The sequence below is a fragment of the Dufourea novaeangliae genome, unplaced genomic scaffold, assembly GCF_001272555.1.
Source record: "Dufourea novaeangliae isolate 0120121106 unplaced genomic scaffold, ASM127255v1 scaffold124, whole genome shotgun sequence".
In the NCBI taxonomy this organism is placed as follows: Eukaryota; Metazoa; Arthropoda; class Insecta; order Hymenoptera; family Halictidae; genus Dufourea; species Dufourea novaeangliae.
In genome coordinates, this window is record NW_015374010.1 from 1,800,600 (window position 1) to 1,813,265 (window position 12,666).

The window sequence follows — 12,666 nt, forward strand, 5'->3', positions numbered from 1 at the left end:
CTATCGTGGGGTAGGAAAACCTAACCTCCAAATGAGGGTAAAGAAATTTTCCTCGTATGCTTCGTAAAGAATTTCCATTCTATCAAGGAATGGTTTAACCCTTGTGTGGACAACCGAAATATTCTCAGTTATCGAACAATTGTTCTCCTATTCTGACAGATTAGATAAACATAAATAATTTTATTTCCAAAACTCTTAGTTTTCCCTTTTAATAACATACCAAGTGCTGTTCCAAACAAGAACGTAAAAAATTATGAAAAGAAATTTAGAAATGAGTACCTGGGTACCCGGTTGCCTAGACAAGGGTTAAAATACCACAAATCAGTCCATCAAACTCCACCATTCCCGTGACCATTCGTCATATAAACGATTACGAGAGTAAAAGTATAAATACGAATCGAGTCACTGTTTGTATGTTTGCATAAGTTTCTACAAATACACTACACTTAACATTCCTAATTACGGGGCCTGTGCATCGGGGCGACGATGACTGTGTGTGTCCAGGAAAATATTGGGCCAGCTGTTATGCTTTCTCAGTCTGCATCGGGCTCACCACCGGAGTAAGAACGATCATCGGCTCTCCTATACCGGTCACTCGATCTAACGCTCGCGCTCGAGTTCCCTTCGTTCGTCGATTTGTGGCTGACTAGTGGTGTGTATACGGGTTCCGGATAACACGGTGACGTGAATTCTACCTTGCATTCGGCAAACGTAAGTTGTGATCGAAAATTTAACGAATTTGTTTTCAAACGATCGTCTTTTATAAATTACAATTCGGCTGGATTTAACGTGTATTCGCGTGTTACGTATCGATTCGGTGTTCTTTGGGACACTGTTCTCGGGTCCTGGACCATTTTTCTTTGGGAAACAGACACAGACGTCTTTCTTTTAACGAAAAGTTCCCTGGCATGACATGTTCTACGTCTTTTGTACTTAATCGTCGTCATGATAGAATAGAAAAGAGTTTTAAAATCTTTTGGTACAGAAGAGTTGAAATTAATAATTCTAAAATATTTTACTTCTTTTAATTCAGTTTGTTGATTTAGTAATGTTAGATTGAGATTAACATTTTATTATAAGACATTATCGAACTAAAATTCTCAGTTTCAGTAATAAGAATATGACGTAGTTCCTTCCAAGCATTGTCGTATGATACCACATGTGCAAATTTCTATTCGTTCTTGTAACCTCCTTCTTTATATCATATTATACTTTTTTGTGCATAAATTTGCCTATTATTATTTACCAAACCCAGCAAGTACAGTTCGTCACAATAATTCGAACTCATGGGAGTAAACAACGTTCTGCGTTGACTAAAAAATAAAAAATAAACAACGCTACACGTTGATATCTCTGATGACTTATTTGAAAATTTATATTTCGTTAAGTTTTCGTTTGTAGAACATCTTTTTCTTTATTTTACCTCCTTAATTATTTTCTTTAAGGAAACCAGTGAATATAATAGTTCACAACACCCTCTATGTGAGTTTTTAATATGTATTTTGTGGTATACAAGTATTCTATTAGGTTCAATTGCGAGGTGAATTATGTTCGCGGTCGCAGATTCTTCGATACGTATGTACGCATTTCGCGTCAGTGAAATGCAACTATTCAGAGCCAGAGACGCCAAACTTTCTAGATGAAGCAATACATGAACGTAATAGTAACTGGGGAATTTTATGATATGGAATGAAGTGATTCAACCCGTAACCGTTTTTGTTGCTACGGGTTTTGAAACCGTGACCGATATAGTTTAATTGGTCTAAGTAGTATTTCGAGTTCGCAATATCTTCTTGAAATTTTTTTTAACGATTAAATACTGATTGCTTACCGGTTACCGAATACTGAGTAGTGAGCAACAAGGTATTAAGGGTTGAATACCGAACAGGAAATTTCAAAACTGAGAACACCGAATTAAAAGTAGCGAATTATTTTTAGTAACAAGTACAGAATACTCAATGAGTGTTCGAAGACTCCTTGCACTGAACATTCAATATTTCATAAATTAATGGCCATTTGCAGTTGAAACAAATATCATTGGCTTCAAAATTCCAAGCTCTATCACTGTGCGAAACCTTATTAAAATGTCAGCGTTACACCTGAGGACCTCTTGTCAGTTCCGAGGAGCCTTCGAACATTCATCGAGAATTTACTGTATTACGAAACACCGAATAACGAGCAATGATTTGTAAAAGGATTTGTGAAATACTGAATTCCTAGTTTCGAATAGCAAATTTTAAATATCCCATCGAATACTACAGTTTGAATAGTATCATCGAACTATTTCTGAACTCAAAGTTTCGAATACCGAGTGCTGTGTATGCATACCATAGAGTACCAAGCCAAAGAAAAGGAAAGAAACGCGACAGAATAGGGAAAGCTGTGGCGACCACTGTTCTCCGTTGGGAAGAACTTTGTTTTTAACTCTGTCGAATTATGCTTTTGTCGTTCTAGTTTCTTTGTTAACGGAACGCTGCGTCATCGAATTACCATAAAAATCGGTTGCGACACGCACGAAATATTTCGTCGGTCTGGTCGCAATATTTCTTCCGACAATCAGAATTCATTTCGCAAAAAAAAAAAACGTCAGCTCTGTTTACAAATAACTCCAAGTGTCGAAATTACCTCGTTAGCTTCTTAACCTGAATACATTTTCTATTCAGCCGTTAAAGGTGGGTCGATTGCGAAATCTTCTGGATGCATGTGTACAAATCTCTATTGTCTCGAATTTACAAACGATTAGAATCAAATAGAAATTTCTTTATACTGTCAAGGGTTTTATTAGACTCGAAATGAAACAAATATCTAGTGGAAGTGTACTAAACATTGTATAGTGACTACGAAATAATCGTAACAAAAGCATAAAATTCGCAGTTTAACAATATTAATGAATTTAATATGATAAGCTACAAGTTGCTAGATCAACTCATAAATACTGTGTTTCGATTGAAAGACAATTCACTTTTACTGATTTTGGCTGATCCGCCATATTTTCCCAATTCGGTTTCCTTTATCAATTTTATTCCTGTCCCACCTACTAATTAAAATTATTTCATCCAAAAAAATTTCTATTATTTTCTACAGTACAATGAAAATTGACTGCATTCGTTATTACTACACAGATTTGTGTCGAAAAAATCCCATTTTGCCGCCATCTTTTCAATTTAAATCTGCCCGGATGTTTCTACCATAACGCTAAAAGACAAAAAGCATTTTCGTTGCAAATAACGTTGCATCAGGCTGAATTTTTGTTTATCGTTTCAAAAATGACTGACGTGGCCTGCATACTAATATCCGACTGAACAAACGAACACGGAACCGAAAGGAAAATTACCCATCATGGTGCAATGCGCGCTAAATACGCATTCGAGGCGTCTTGAACGAATGCTTCGCGAGGATCGACGACATTCGTTCGCGGCGTTTACGAAAGTATACCGCAACTTCCGTCACGATGATCTTATTTAAATCGTGAAATTTCGCTGGCATTAACACTAAGTTAGTCTACCAAGTAAGTCAAAATGACTTGTCACTACACTCTTACAACGACGATTAAAATGTTATGACAATACATTTTCTCAGATCTTTTGCACCTTTTATTACGATATGAAAGTGAAGAAATTAGTCAATTTCTAAATTTCTAAATTTTCAAAAGTTTTTCATGTTTATCCACCGATCACAGCAAATATGCGTTTGTCGTCGGTGGTTCTAGTGTTAATGTTCGTTGAATGCTAAAAAAAAATGATTTTTCCATAATTTCAGAAGATGGTGTTGAAGACCATGACGGAAACAAGGGTTGAGGAAGAGATCCCCGACAGGATAGCATTGACCTTCAAGGATCAAAATATTTTGATCACCGGCGGTACCGGTTTTCTGGGAAAGGTCATCGTTGAGAAGTTTCTCAGGTGTTTACCGAACACCAAACAAATTTATTTGCTCATCCGACCGAAAAAAGGAAAGGATCCGAAGCATCGTCTGGATGAAATTTTCAACTCGGCGGTAACTGTCTGATTTTCACCAATTTTACGCTACTTGATCCACGATACGATTCTTCGTTTAATGCGTTAACCCTCTTAATGGTAAGGTCTGGATCATATTCGACCCAAGAAATTCTTCTTGTGCTGTTCCCACCCTATTTTTCATTATTTTTTTATTATTCTCGTTGTAAAATATTTTTTATTATTTAGTATACTTTTAATATTTATGTTATTATATGCTACATAATTCAATTAGTATTGCTTATTATATAAATAAACAGAAATATATGATCAAGATAGTAAAAAAATCTCGGGTCGGATCCGACCCCACCTTACCAAGTACGACCATAAAACCTAACTACCATTAATATATGTATATGTACAATGGAAATGATATCTAGTGACCATCTTAGTCCGAATCGGCCTGAATTTCAAAATTAAACCAGGCATCGTAAACAAGTTTCACCTGCATAGTGTGGGCTCGATTTCAAGCTGTTGTCATAGGCCAAGAATCTAACAGAGAATTTCTCGGTTTACTTTCCAGCTGATCGGAACGTGCGATCGGTGTTATGTAACTCTAAGAAAAAGTAAGTCTACTCCTAGAGTTCAAGCAAACGGGTTTCTCGGAGGAACCTTTCGCCTGTTTAGGGGAAATTGTACAATTGGCCTCTTTCTTGTGATCGAGCATTTGAGAAATAAATCTGCACTTTACTATAATCAATTATACGAATAATTTCGTAGCTTATCGGGGAATCTATAATGGCGTAATAAAGACTTGCTTAATTTGCATTTTCGTATAATCGATCTTTGAAAAGTGAATTTTTTTATAAACGTACGAAATTTACATTCCGGATGAATATGGTCGACCCTCTTACAACCGTAGCTGTGCTTTCGTTACAACGTTATGCAACAGAACAAAAGAGCACAGGAATAGAAAATGATTTTATGAAAGTTTCGTTGATAATATTTCTGAAAAAATTACGAGACATTTAATGAGTATGCATGTTCACCATATAAGGCAAGATGGCTCGTAAAACGATGATACTTCACGAAATACACGATGGGAAAGTCTAATTCTGTACACGTTGCATTAGAGAATTATGTGTCGAGTAACTGCTTGCTGGACCACTCTGTGTCAATGTAAAACAAACGTCTCAGGGATATTTATGAAAGAGTGATTTTATAATGAACATTAGAATATTAAATCATTGTGGTATAGATCACTTACTATCCCCTCGTTTGTAGAGAGTGAAATCGTAAATATTGGATCTATTCCTTGAAGTACCTACTTATATTTCCATATTTTCACAAAATTGCCGTGATGATATAAAATATTATCGTATAGGAAATTAAGTTAGAGGACACTCGATGGTCATTCATATTCAAACATTAACAAAATTCTACGGCGAAAGTATATGTATAACGGTATTCCATGATCATGTTAAGTAACAAAAAGTACATGAAACTAAGTCAAGGCCTCTCACCTAGAGTTGATGGACGTTATTACTATTATTACTATCAAGCCTGGTATGCGTCTAGTACTACTTGGGTGAAAGTTCCACGGTGTATGATGGTGTTATGTCACATCTTTCTAAACGGTGACTGCCAGAATCCGTTCGAACATGATTAGACGGCACAATGTCGTAAGGCTATTGTATAGAACATTTTTTTTTGCATATCGTCGGCACACGTGTGCAGTTTGCAGAAAAGTAAATTAATATAATTGCAAATATTAAAAAATCGACTATTTCACGTGCAACAACCGATTATCCGATCGTTTCATAAATATCGCCGTTTCAAGATTAATTAACAGTTTAGATAAATTAATTCTCTCGATGAGTGTCTTTCATCTCTCAATAATTTTCGTATCCTTCAAAGAGTTATTATTAATTAGTTTAAATTAGTAAAGTTATTAGAATGCACATCAGTTGTGGAATTGCCTGCTAGAAGATTACATTGCCGCCATTTTGAAAACTAAGAATTGCTGGAGTTACGTAAATCTGTTTTTTAAATGAAATTTATTGTTATCTAAACTGTAAAAACTGAACTCGATGGTAGAGTTACCACATTTTGCATAATTAATCTTCTAAATCTTTTTTTTTTTACAAAAGATTATGATACTTGAATATCTTGATTTGTTACTTAAATTGGATGGTGGAAACGAAATTTCTGGTTATTTTAATTTTCGATTAGACGTGTGATTGAAACGTAGATGCTATACGGCATGTATGCGTGTCGAAACACCTAATGCAAGGTGCAAATCTCTCCACGAGAAGTGGTCAAATTGCATCACGTGGAAGAAAGCCAGTAGGTCGGTTCACGTGCTCGTGTTTTATGAATCATTTAACGAGGAAAACGGTGTCTCGGAAAAATCCTCGGCTTTTGTAAACTCATTATCACGGCAGTAAATATGCAAATGAAAAAAACAAGCAATTAACCCGCAAACATCGACGCACACAGTTTTCATAATTAGCATATACTACAATTATTATAAATATAGTTAATTGAAAGTTGTTCAGAATTATTGGTATTCATGTATAATTATTATACTGCGGATGTTTATACAGTTATAGCTCATAAAAATCATCAAGGTATAATAAAATAGTCATTTCGATGGAATCCAATATAATTTTAACTTGTGTATAACTAACTGAATATGTCAATTAATTTATGTACGTAATTGCTACGGAGAGAACATAGTTAATCCTGCAAAATATGGAGCATGTGCGTGCGTATTGTTTGCACAAACGCATTATTTAGAATGCCATTATTATAAAAAACAAAAGAATGACATTTAATTAGAGACATAACAGCAGTTAAAAGGAAAGAACATTTGAACATTAGAACATCTTGTTCCGAACGCATTTCTCATTTTTCTCTGCTTTGACGGAGAATAAATACGTACGTCACACTGCAGTTTCGACATCAATATGACGCGATTCTAGTAATTAAGCCGATTCAATATATGTCAAAGTGTCGAAGGAAATTAAAACTCACCTGCACTATCTCGTGACTGAACTGCAATTTTTATGTTTCTTTAACAAAAAAAAAAACATACGTAATGCGATAAAATAAATATTTCAATGGAAGTCTAATGACGTGTTTATTTCACCTTGAATCGCTGCGAACAATCACAGGAAATAATTTCTCTCATTAATTCCCGTTTTCTTATGAACAGTCCAGGACAATCTATCTAGAAACGGTTTTTCGAAACTGATGAGGCTTTTGATATTTTAAAAAATTGTTGGAACAATTATAAAAAGATATTTACATGCACTGAACGAACACACTGTACACATAATGAATTTACATTGATAGGGACTACCGAATATTATTCAGTAACACGAGCTAATAATTCTGGTTACAGCTTTTTGAGAAAGTGAAAAAGCAAAGAGGCTTAACAGAGCTTCATAAAGCTGTAACGGTCGTCAATGGAGATGTATCATTGCTAGATCTTGGACTTTCCGCCGAAGACAAAAAGGTGCTTTGTGAAAATATCAACATTATATATCATGGTGCTGCGACAGTAAGGTAATTGTGGTATAGAACGAAGTAATACGAGGAACTTATATGGTCAAGTATAATTAAAAATATCTACTTAACTATTTCAGGTTCGATGAGCTGTTAAAGAGAGCAGTACTGTTGAACACTCGTGGCACAAAGCAAATGTTGGAGCTAGCCAAGGAGATGAAACAGTTGAAGCTATTCGCTCACATCAGTACAGCATACTGTCACCTGGAAGAAAAAGTATAATTTGTTACTATAGTAAAAACTGCATTCTTTTACAACAATAGACTTACCCCATTAAAAGTGTTTGAATTGTTCTTAATATACAAGATTATATGACACAGATAATTACTTTAAATTTCCACTGTAGGTCTTGAAGGAGATACCTTATCCACCTCCAGCAGATCCTCACAAAATAATCAAATGCGTAGAATGGATGGATGACGATGTTGTCGAAGCTATGACGGATAAGATTCTAGCAGGACTTCCAAACACGTACGCCTTCACAAAAGCCTTGTCAGAAGGACTCGTCGAGGAAGCCATGCCACACATTCCAGCAATTATATTGAGGTACAAACACTCGAATGATTTTCTGCATGTTAATCCGCACGTTATTTAAATGACACTTGAAATCATAGGCCGAGTATAGTCATACCTGTTTGGAAAGAACCGGTACCTGGATGGACGGACAATATCAACGGACCGACAGGCCTGTTAATTGGGGCTGGAAAAGGTGTTATTCGAACAATGTATTGCAATGAAAACGGTTACGCTGACTATCTACCTGTCGATATTGCTGTAAACGGTATTCTGGCCACTACATTTAACTTCGTTTACGTCAAAGACCATAAAAAGAGAGTATACAATCTTACAAGCAGTAGCGACTTCAAGGTAAATTATGTTCTAAAACAATGAAATATTAATGGTCCTAAAAATGTGTCAAAGAATATTTGTGACGGTAAAAATGACCATAACATGGGAACTTTAGGTGTCGTGGGCAGAAATTATCGAACTCGGCCGAAAGATAACAGAGAGAGTACCATTAAATGGCGTTGTTTGGTACCCAGGTGGGAGCATGAAGAAATCAAGACTTTTGCACAATATATGCTTTTTACTTTTCCACATGATACCAGCCTACCTCATAGATACACTTATTTTCCTTGCAGGCTACAAACCAATGTGAGTATAGTTTCAATCCTTTATAGGCTAACTGTCCAATTACATGTGATTTTAATTCAGCACGATTTAATAGTATGAAATTATATATGAAAATGATATTGTACGCAGTATGTGTCGTGTGCAACGTCGTATACAAAAAGGCTTTCAAGTTTTCGAGTATTATGCTAATAATCAATGGGACTTTGAGAACTCGAACATATTCGAAGTGAGAAATCTGTTGAATCCGGTGGAATTCGAAAAGTATCAATTACACGGCGATGACATGAATATGGACGCATACTTCGAATCTTGCATAAGGGCTGCGCGAGTTTTCATTCTAAATGAACCACCGGAAACACTACCGGCTGCTCGAAGACACATGAGAGTGTAAGAACCATTTTTTTCAATGAATATTTTGAATAGTACCTTTGCATTTTATTCAGTCGTCAGTACATATGGTCTTATATCTTTATTACAGCATGTATTGGGTTGATGTATTCACAAAGATAATTTTCTTCGTATTCTTGATCTACATATTGGCGTCTTGGAGTGAAAGCTTTAGGACGTTGTTGACGGGGTGCTGGTCGATTGCCACACAGGCATTGTCGCACTGAATTACGTAGTGATTAGTATGTAACACTTCTAGTACCTTTACATTGTAATATAACCAAATAAACTAAGAATGTTAGTGTTATTATCACTATCCTGTTTGTATTCATTGAGTCTTAATAATAAAATGTTATATATATCATACGAAGATATTTTCAATAACAAATATTTACTGTTAAAATTGTATCTCATTAAATAATCTTAAGACCCACTATTTTCTTTCTAGTTGGAAGACGGAAAAAGGTAAACAAAAAAAAAATTGGAAACTACTTTCGCACTGAACGTGACTTTTATTTATATCAAATATTGAAAGAGAATTACTCCCTTAAACAGATTCTTGTACTGGTGGTTCATAGCCTTCTGGTCTGTCGACCTTTGAGCCACTTTCTCCTCCATCTTCTGTCTTGCTACTTGTACCATCTCCATGAAGTTCTAAAAGCTTGCTCAATTCAAAACGTGGTTTCTTCAATACTTTAACCTGTAAGAAGAGTAAGATTATTATACTGTTATTACTGTAATTGTAACAATGCATAAGCAGGGATATGCGTATACTTACTTTACGAATATAGACATCATGGAGTGGGTAAATTCCCTGAGAGGCCTTCTCAATGTCTTTGGCTGTCGCGTCTGGCAAGAGCTTACTGACAACACCCTTCAGGTCACTCTTTGTAACATCATTGGTGATTGTGTCTACCATCTTTTGTCTAATTTTCTTCACCTGCATACCAAAATGCAACCATGGATAAGCAATTTTAGATACACAATAAATTTGTGATATATAAAGAATTATGTAAATGTTGCAACATCCTATATCACTATTCTCTCTTACAAGAATAATGTGGTAAGCGAGTGCACTATTTCTCTATGCAACATGGTATGTCATAAAAGTAAAATCATACTTTCGTGGATTCAAGTTGCAAATATCTAAAATAAACAATTGTGTGCAGATATGACTACAAACCTGTGCATGCTGAGCATAACATGTCTTCCTGGTGCTCAATTGGTCCTTATTAGTGAAACCAATACAGAAGACTCTGAGAAGGTAGCCATCAGTAGTTTTCACATCAACATTAGCTTCAATAAGAGTTTGCCATTTCTTAACCATGGACCTCAATTTGTCTGTGGTCAAGTCCATGCCATGGAAGTTAGTTAATACGTTACGAAGTTGAACATCTTCTGCGATCAACCTGAATTTACGGAAAGATCTCTCTGCATCTCCATCATTCTGTAAATCAGCCAAAGAAACTTCGAATACTCTGTACTTTAGACCCTCAGAAGCAATCTCTGTAAAGCAAAAAGGAACATTTAATTAACAATAAGAATAATCAATTACAGTTGAAAGTTGTTATTAAATTACTGAATAAAGAACAAAAATGATAAGAACATAAACATTTGTAGCAGCATCTAGTTTTAGTATTTCTTTTTAAACAATACCATTGGCCAGAATCTGCTTTTCTTTTGCAACATAAAACGCCATGCAAAGTATTAAAAGCACTTTCATGGAGCTGGAGTTGCAAAATATTCCAAAATAATTGCAAAAATATCTTACTTGTTCCTTGGGTTCTGTTGACCAGTGTTTTGCCAACATGACGGTTGGTAAACATAGATGGTGCCTTAACATCATACCAATCCTTACGGGTAAAAGGATCAACGCTGTAAAAGAGATATAATTAGATCAGTCTTAGAATGCTAGAATTGTAGTTTAATGCTTTTGCTATCATTTAATCATATGTACAGTATCTAAATAACTTGAATAGTATTAAATAATTTGAAAATGAAAGGATGAAGGTTATAATAATACTTATACATTATTGAACAAATGACGCAAATATAATTTAAATTCAATGTTTAAGGGATGTAAGATATTTCACATATACGATAGTGAATATCTGATTTGTTGGTATTCATAGTTTATTCAATCCCGTATCAATGTGAGTCCCATGTGTTAATTATCTATACAAACATCAGTAATATACATTAGGAATTCTGTTAAATATATCGTTAATTGCGAAAAAAACCATATACAATTTTCTTACATTACTTTTCATTCGAATTAATTAAGATAATTAAGAAATGTATCAAAAGTAAAGTACCTGAACGTGGAATACGTGCAAACATTCAAATGTCAGGTGTACGAAATCTACTTTAATATAAGACATCGCGCCAAGTAGAAGCCAAAATATTACATTTTACAAATATTAATGGACTAAAGCCCGAAATAAATACAATATGATTTACTTACATCTTCTTCTTCACTCCCTTTTTACCTCCTTTTGAAAGCCCCTTGTTTTTACCCACCGCCATGATAAAGGTTACAGACGAAAAGAAGCAAGTTCCCACACCACCGGAAACTGGCAGAGCGATCTATGAATTGCCGGTATACAAGCAAACGTTGATTGGTTAATATCTGCAAGTCGGATATTCAAATTTTAAACAATCGTCTTTTAATAAAGTGGCTAACTTATTGAATATTATATAAAAATTAAACCTTACAATTATCAATAATAACGTATGAATTCTTTCTAATTTTCCATTTATAAAGTTGCTTACAATTTTCATATGTAATATGTAATGAACTTTAGCTTACAATTATATTCAGATAACAGTTTGGAATTTATATCGGCTGTATCACAGACAAGATATAGAATATGTAGACCTAACATCGTATGGAACTTCGTATCACAAGTTCTGAAATACCGACTGAGCAAAAAATGAGAAATTTTGTGCTGCCCTCTGCGTTATGAGAACGGTGCGTTCGGGAATTACATTCAATTCAACTTGAAACTATCCAAAAATCTTTGTAAATAAAAAAAAGTCACCCGGCGTTGCTTAGCACTTTGCATAGGGCATAGAGAGAATCGATGTTCTCTTTCTGAAAAAATTAACAAATATTTAGTTAACAATCGCCACAAGTATTAACACGCAGTCATTGTTTAACACTTTGGAATAAAATAAAATTTATTCCACGTCATTAAGTTCATGAAATGATTCATATCTTACAAATTTCTATATACTTCGATTTCTATTTGTTATAATGAATAACAATTCGCATTGTAAAATGGATGATACAATGTTCAACATCTCCCACCGAAGATGTAATTGTTATAAACATTGCACTGCCGAGAATATTAAAGTTATTGTGAAATAATTTCACGCGAATTGAGTAAAACCAAAAATACGGTTCTTAAAACTGTAACAGTCATTGTCAAGGACAGTATCGATCAAACGTCGATCAAAGAATAAATAATTTCTACGAATTTCATGTATTTCAGCAACTGCTTGAAATGTCGTAGGTGGTATTACGAACAGAATACAAAACAAGAAATGATTGTAGTTTGCAGCTGTTAGCTAGTAAAGAAACTAGCAATAAGAGTCAGTTGAGTAAACTAAACGTGTGCACACGCTTTTGTTTTGACCG

At 34.7% G+C, this 12,666-nt stretch overlaps 2 protein-coding genes across 2 annotated transcripts; one reads left to right on the plus strand and one right to left on the minus strand.

The window, feature by feature from the left end:
• Positions 1 to 681: 681 nt before the first annotated feature.
• Positions 682 to 9,415, plus strand: LOC107188387 (putative fatty acyl-CoA reductase CG5065). The gene is made up of 9 exons (XM_015576667.1): positions 682 to 711; positions 3,760 to 3,996; positions 7,342 to 7,505; positions 7,586 to 7,721; positions 7,852 to 8,051; positions 8,120 to 8,372; positions 8,470 to 8,660; positions 8,769 to 9,026; positions 9,118 to 9,415. The coding sequence occupies exons 2-9, from the start codon at positions 3,763 to 3,765 to the stop codon at positions 9,251 to 9,253; spliced, it is 1,572 nt and encodes a 523-aa protein (XP_015432153.1). The 5' UTR covers positions 682 to 711; positions 3,760 to 3,762; the 3' UTR covers positions 9,254 to 9,415.
• Positions 9,416 to 9,518: 103 nt separating this feature from the next.
• LOC107188364 (40S ribosomal protein S3a) lies at positions 9,519 to 11,604 on the minus strand. The gene is made up of 5 exons (XM_015576640.1): positions 11,491 to 11,604; positions 10,798 to 10,901; positions 10,210 to 10,532; positions 9,805 to 9,966; positions 9,519 to 9,726 (listed from the first exon to the last, which is right to left on the minus strand). The coding sequence occupies exons 1-5, from the start codon at positions 11,550 to 11,552 to the stop codon at positions 9,574 to 9,576; spliced, it is 804 nt and encodes a 267-aa protein (XP_015432126.1). The 5' UTR covers positions 11,553 to 11,604; the 3' UTR covers positions 9,519 to 9,573.
• Between the last annotated feature and the right edge of the window lie 1,062 nt (positions 11,605 to 12,666).

Bases quoted from the DNA above. Each gene is read 5' to 3' on its own strand.
- LOC107188387 (XM_015576667.1), top strand. From the start codon at position 3,763: ATGGTGTTGAAGACCATGACGGAAACAAGGGTTGAGGAAGAGATCCCC. The intron at 7,506-7,585 runs GTAATTGTGGTA...TAACTATTTCAG, and splicing joins CATGGTGCTGCGACAGTAAG to GTTCGATGAGCTGTTAAAGA. The intron at 8,373-8,469 runs GTAAATTATGTT...TGGGAACTTTAG, and splicing joins CAAGCAGTAGCGACTTCAAG to GTGTCGTGGGCAGAAATTAT.
- LOC107188364 (XM_015576640.1), bottom strand. From the start codon at position 11,552: ATGGCGGTGGGTAAAAACAAGGGGCTTTCAAAAGGAGGTAAAAAGGGA. The intron at 10,902-11,490 runs GTAAGTAAATCA...TCTCTTTTACAG, and splicing joins AAGGGAGTGAAGAAGAAGAT to CGTTGATCCTTTTACCCGTA. The intron at 9,967-10,209 runs GTTTGTAGTCAT...TTTGGTATGCAG, and splicing joins GTTATGCTCAGCATGCACAG to GTGAAGAAAATTAGACAAAA.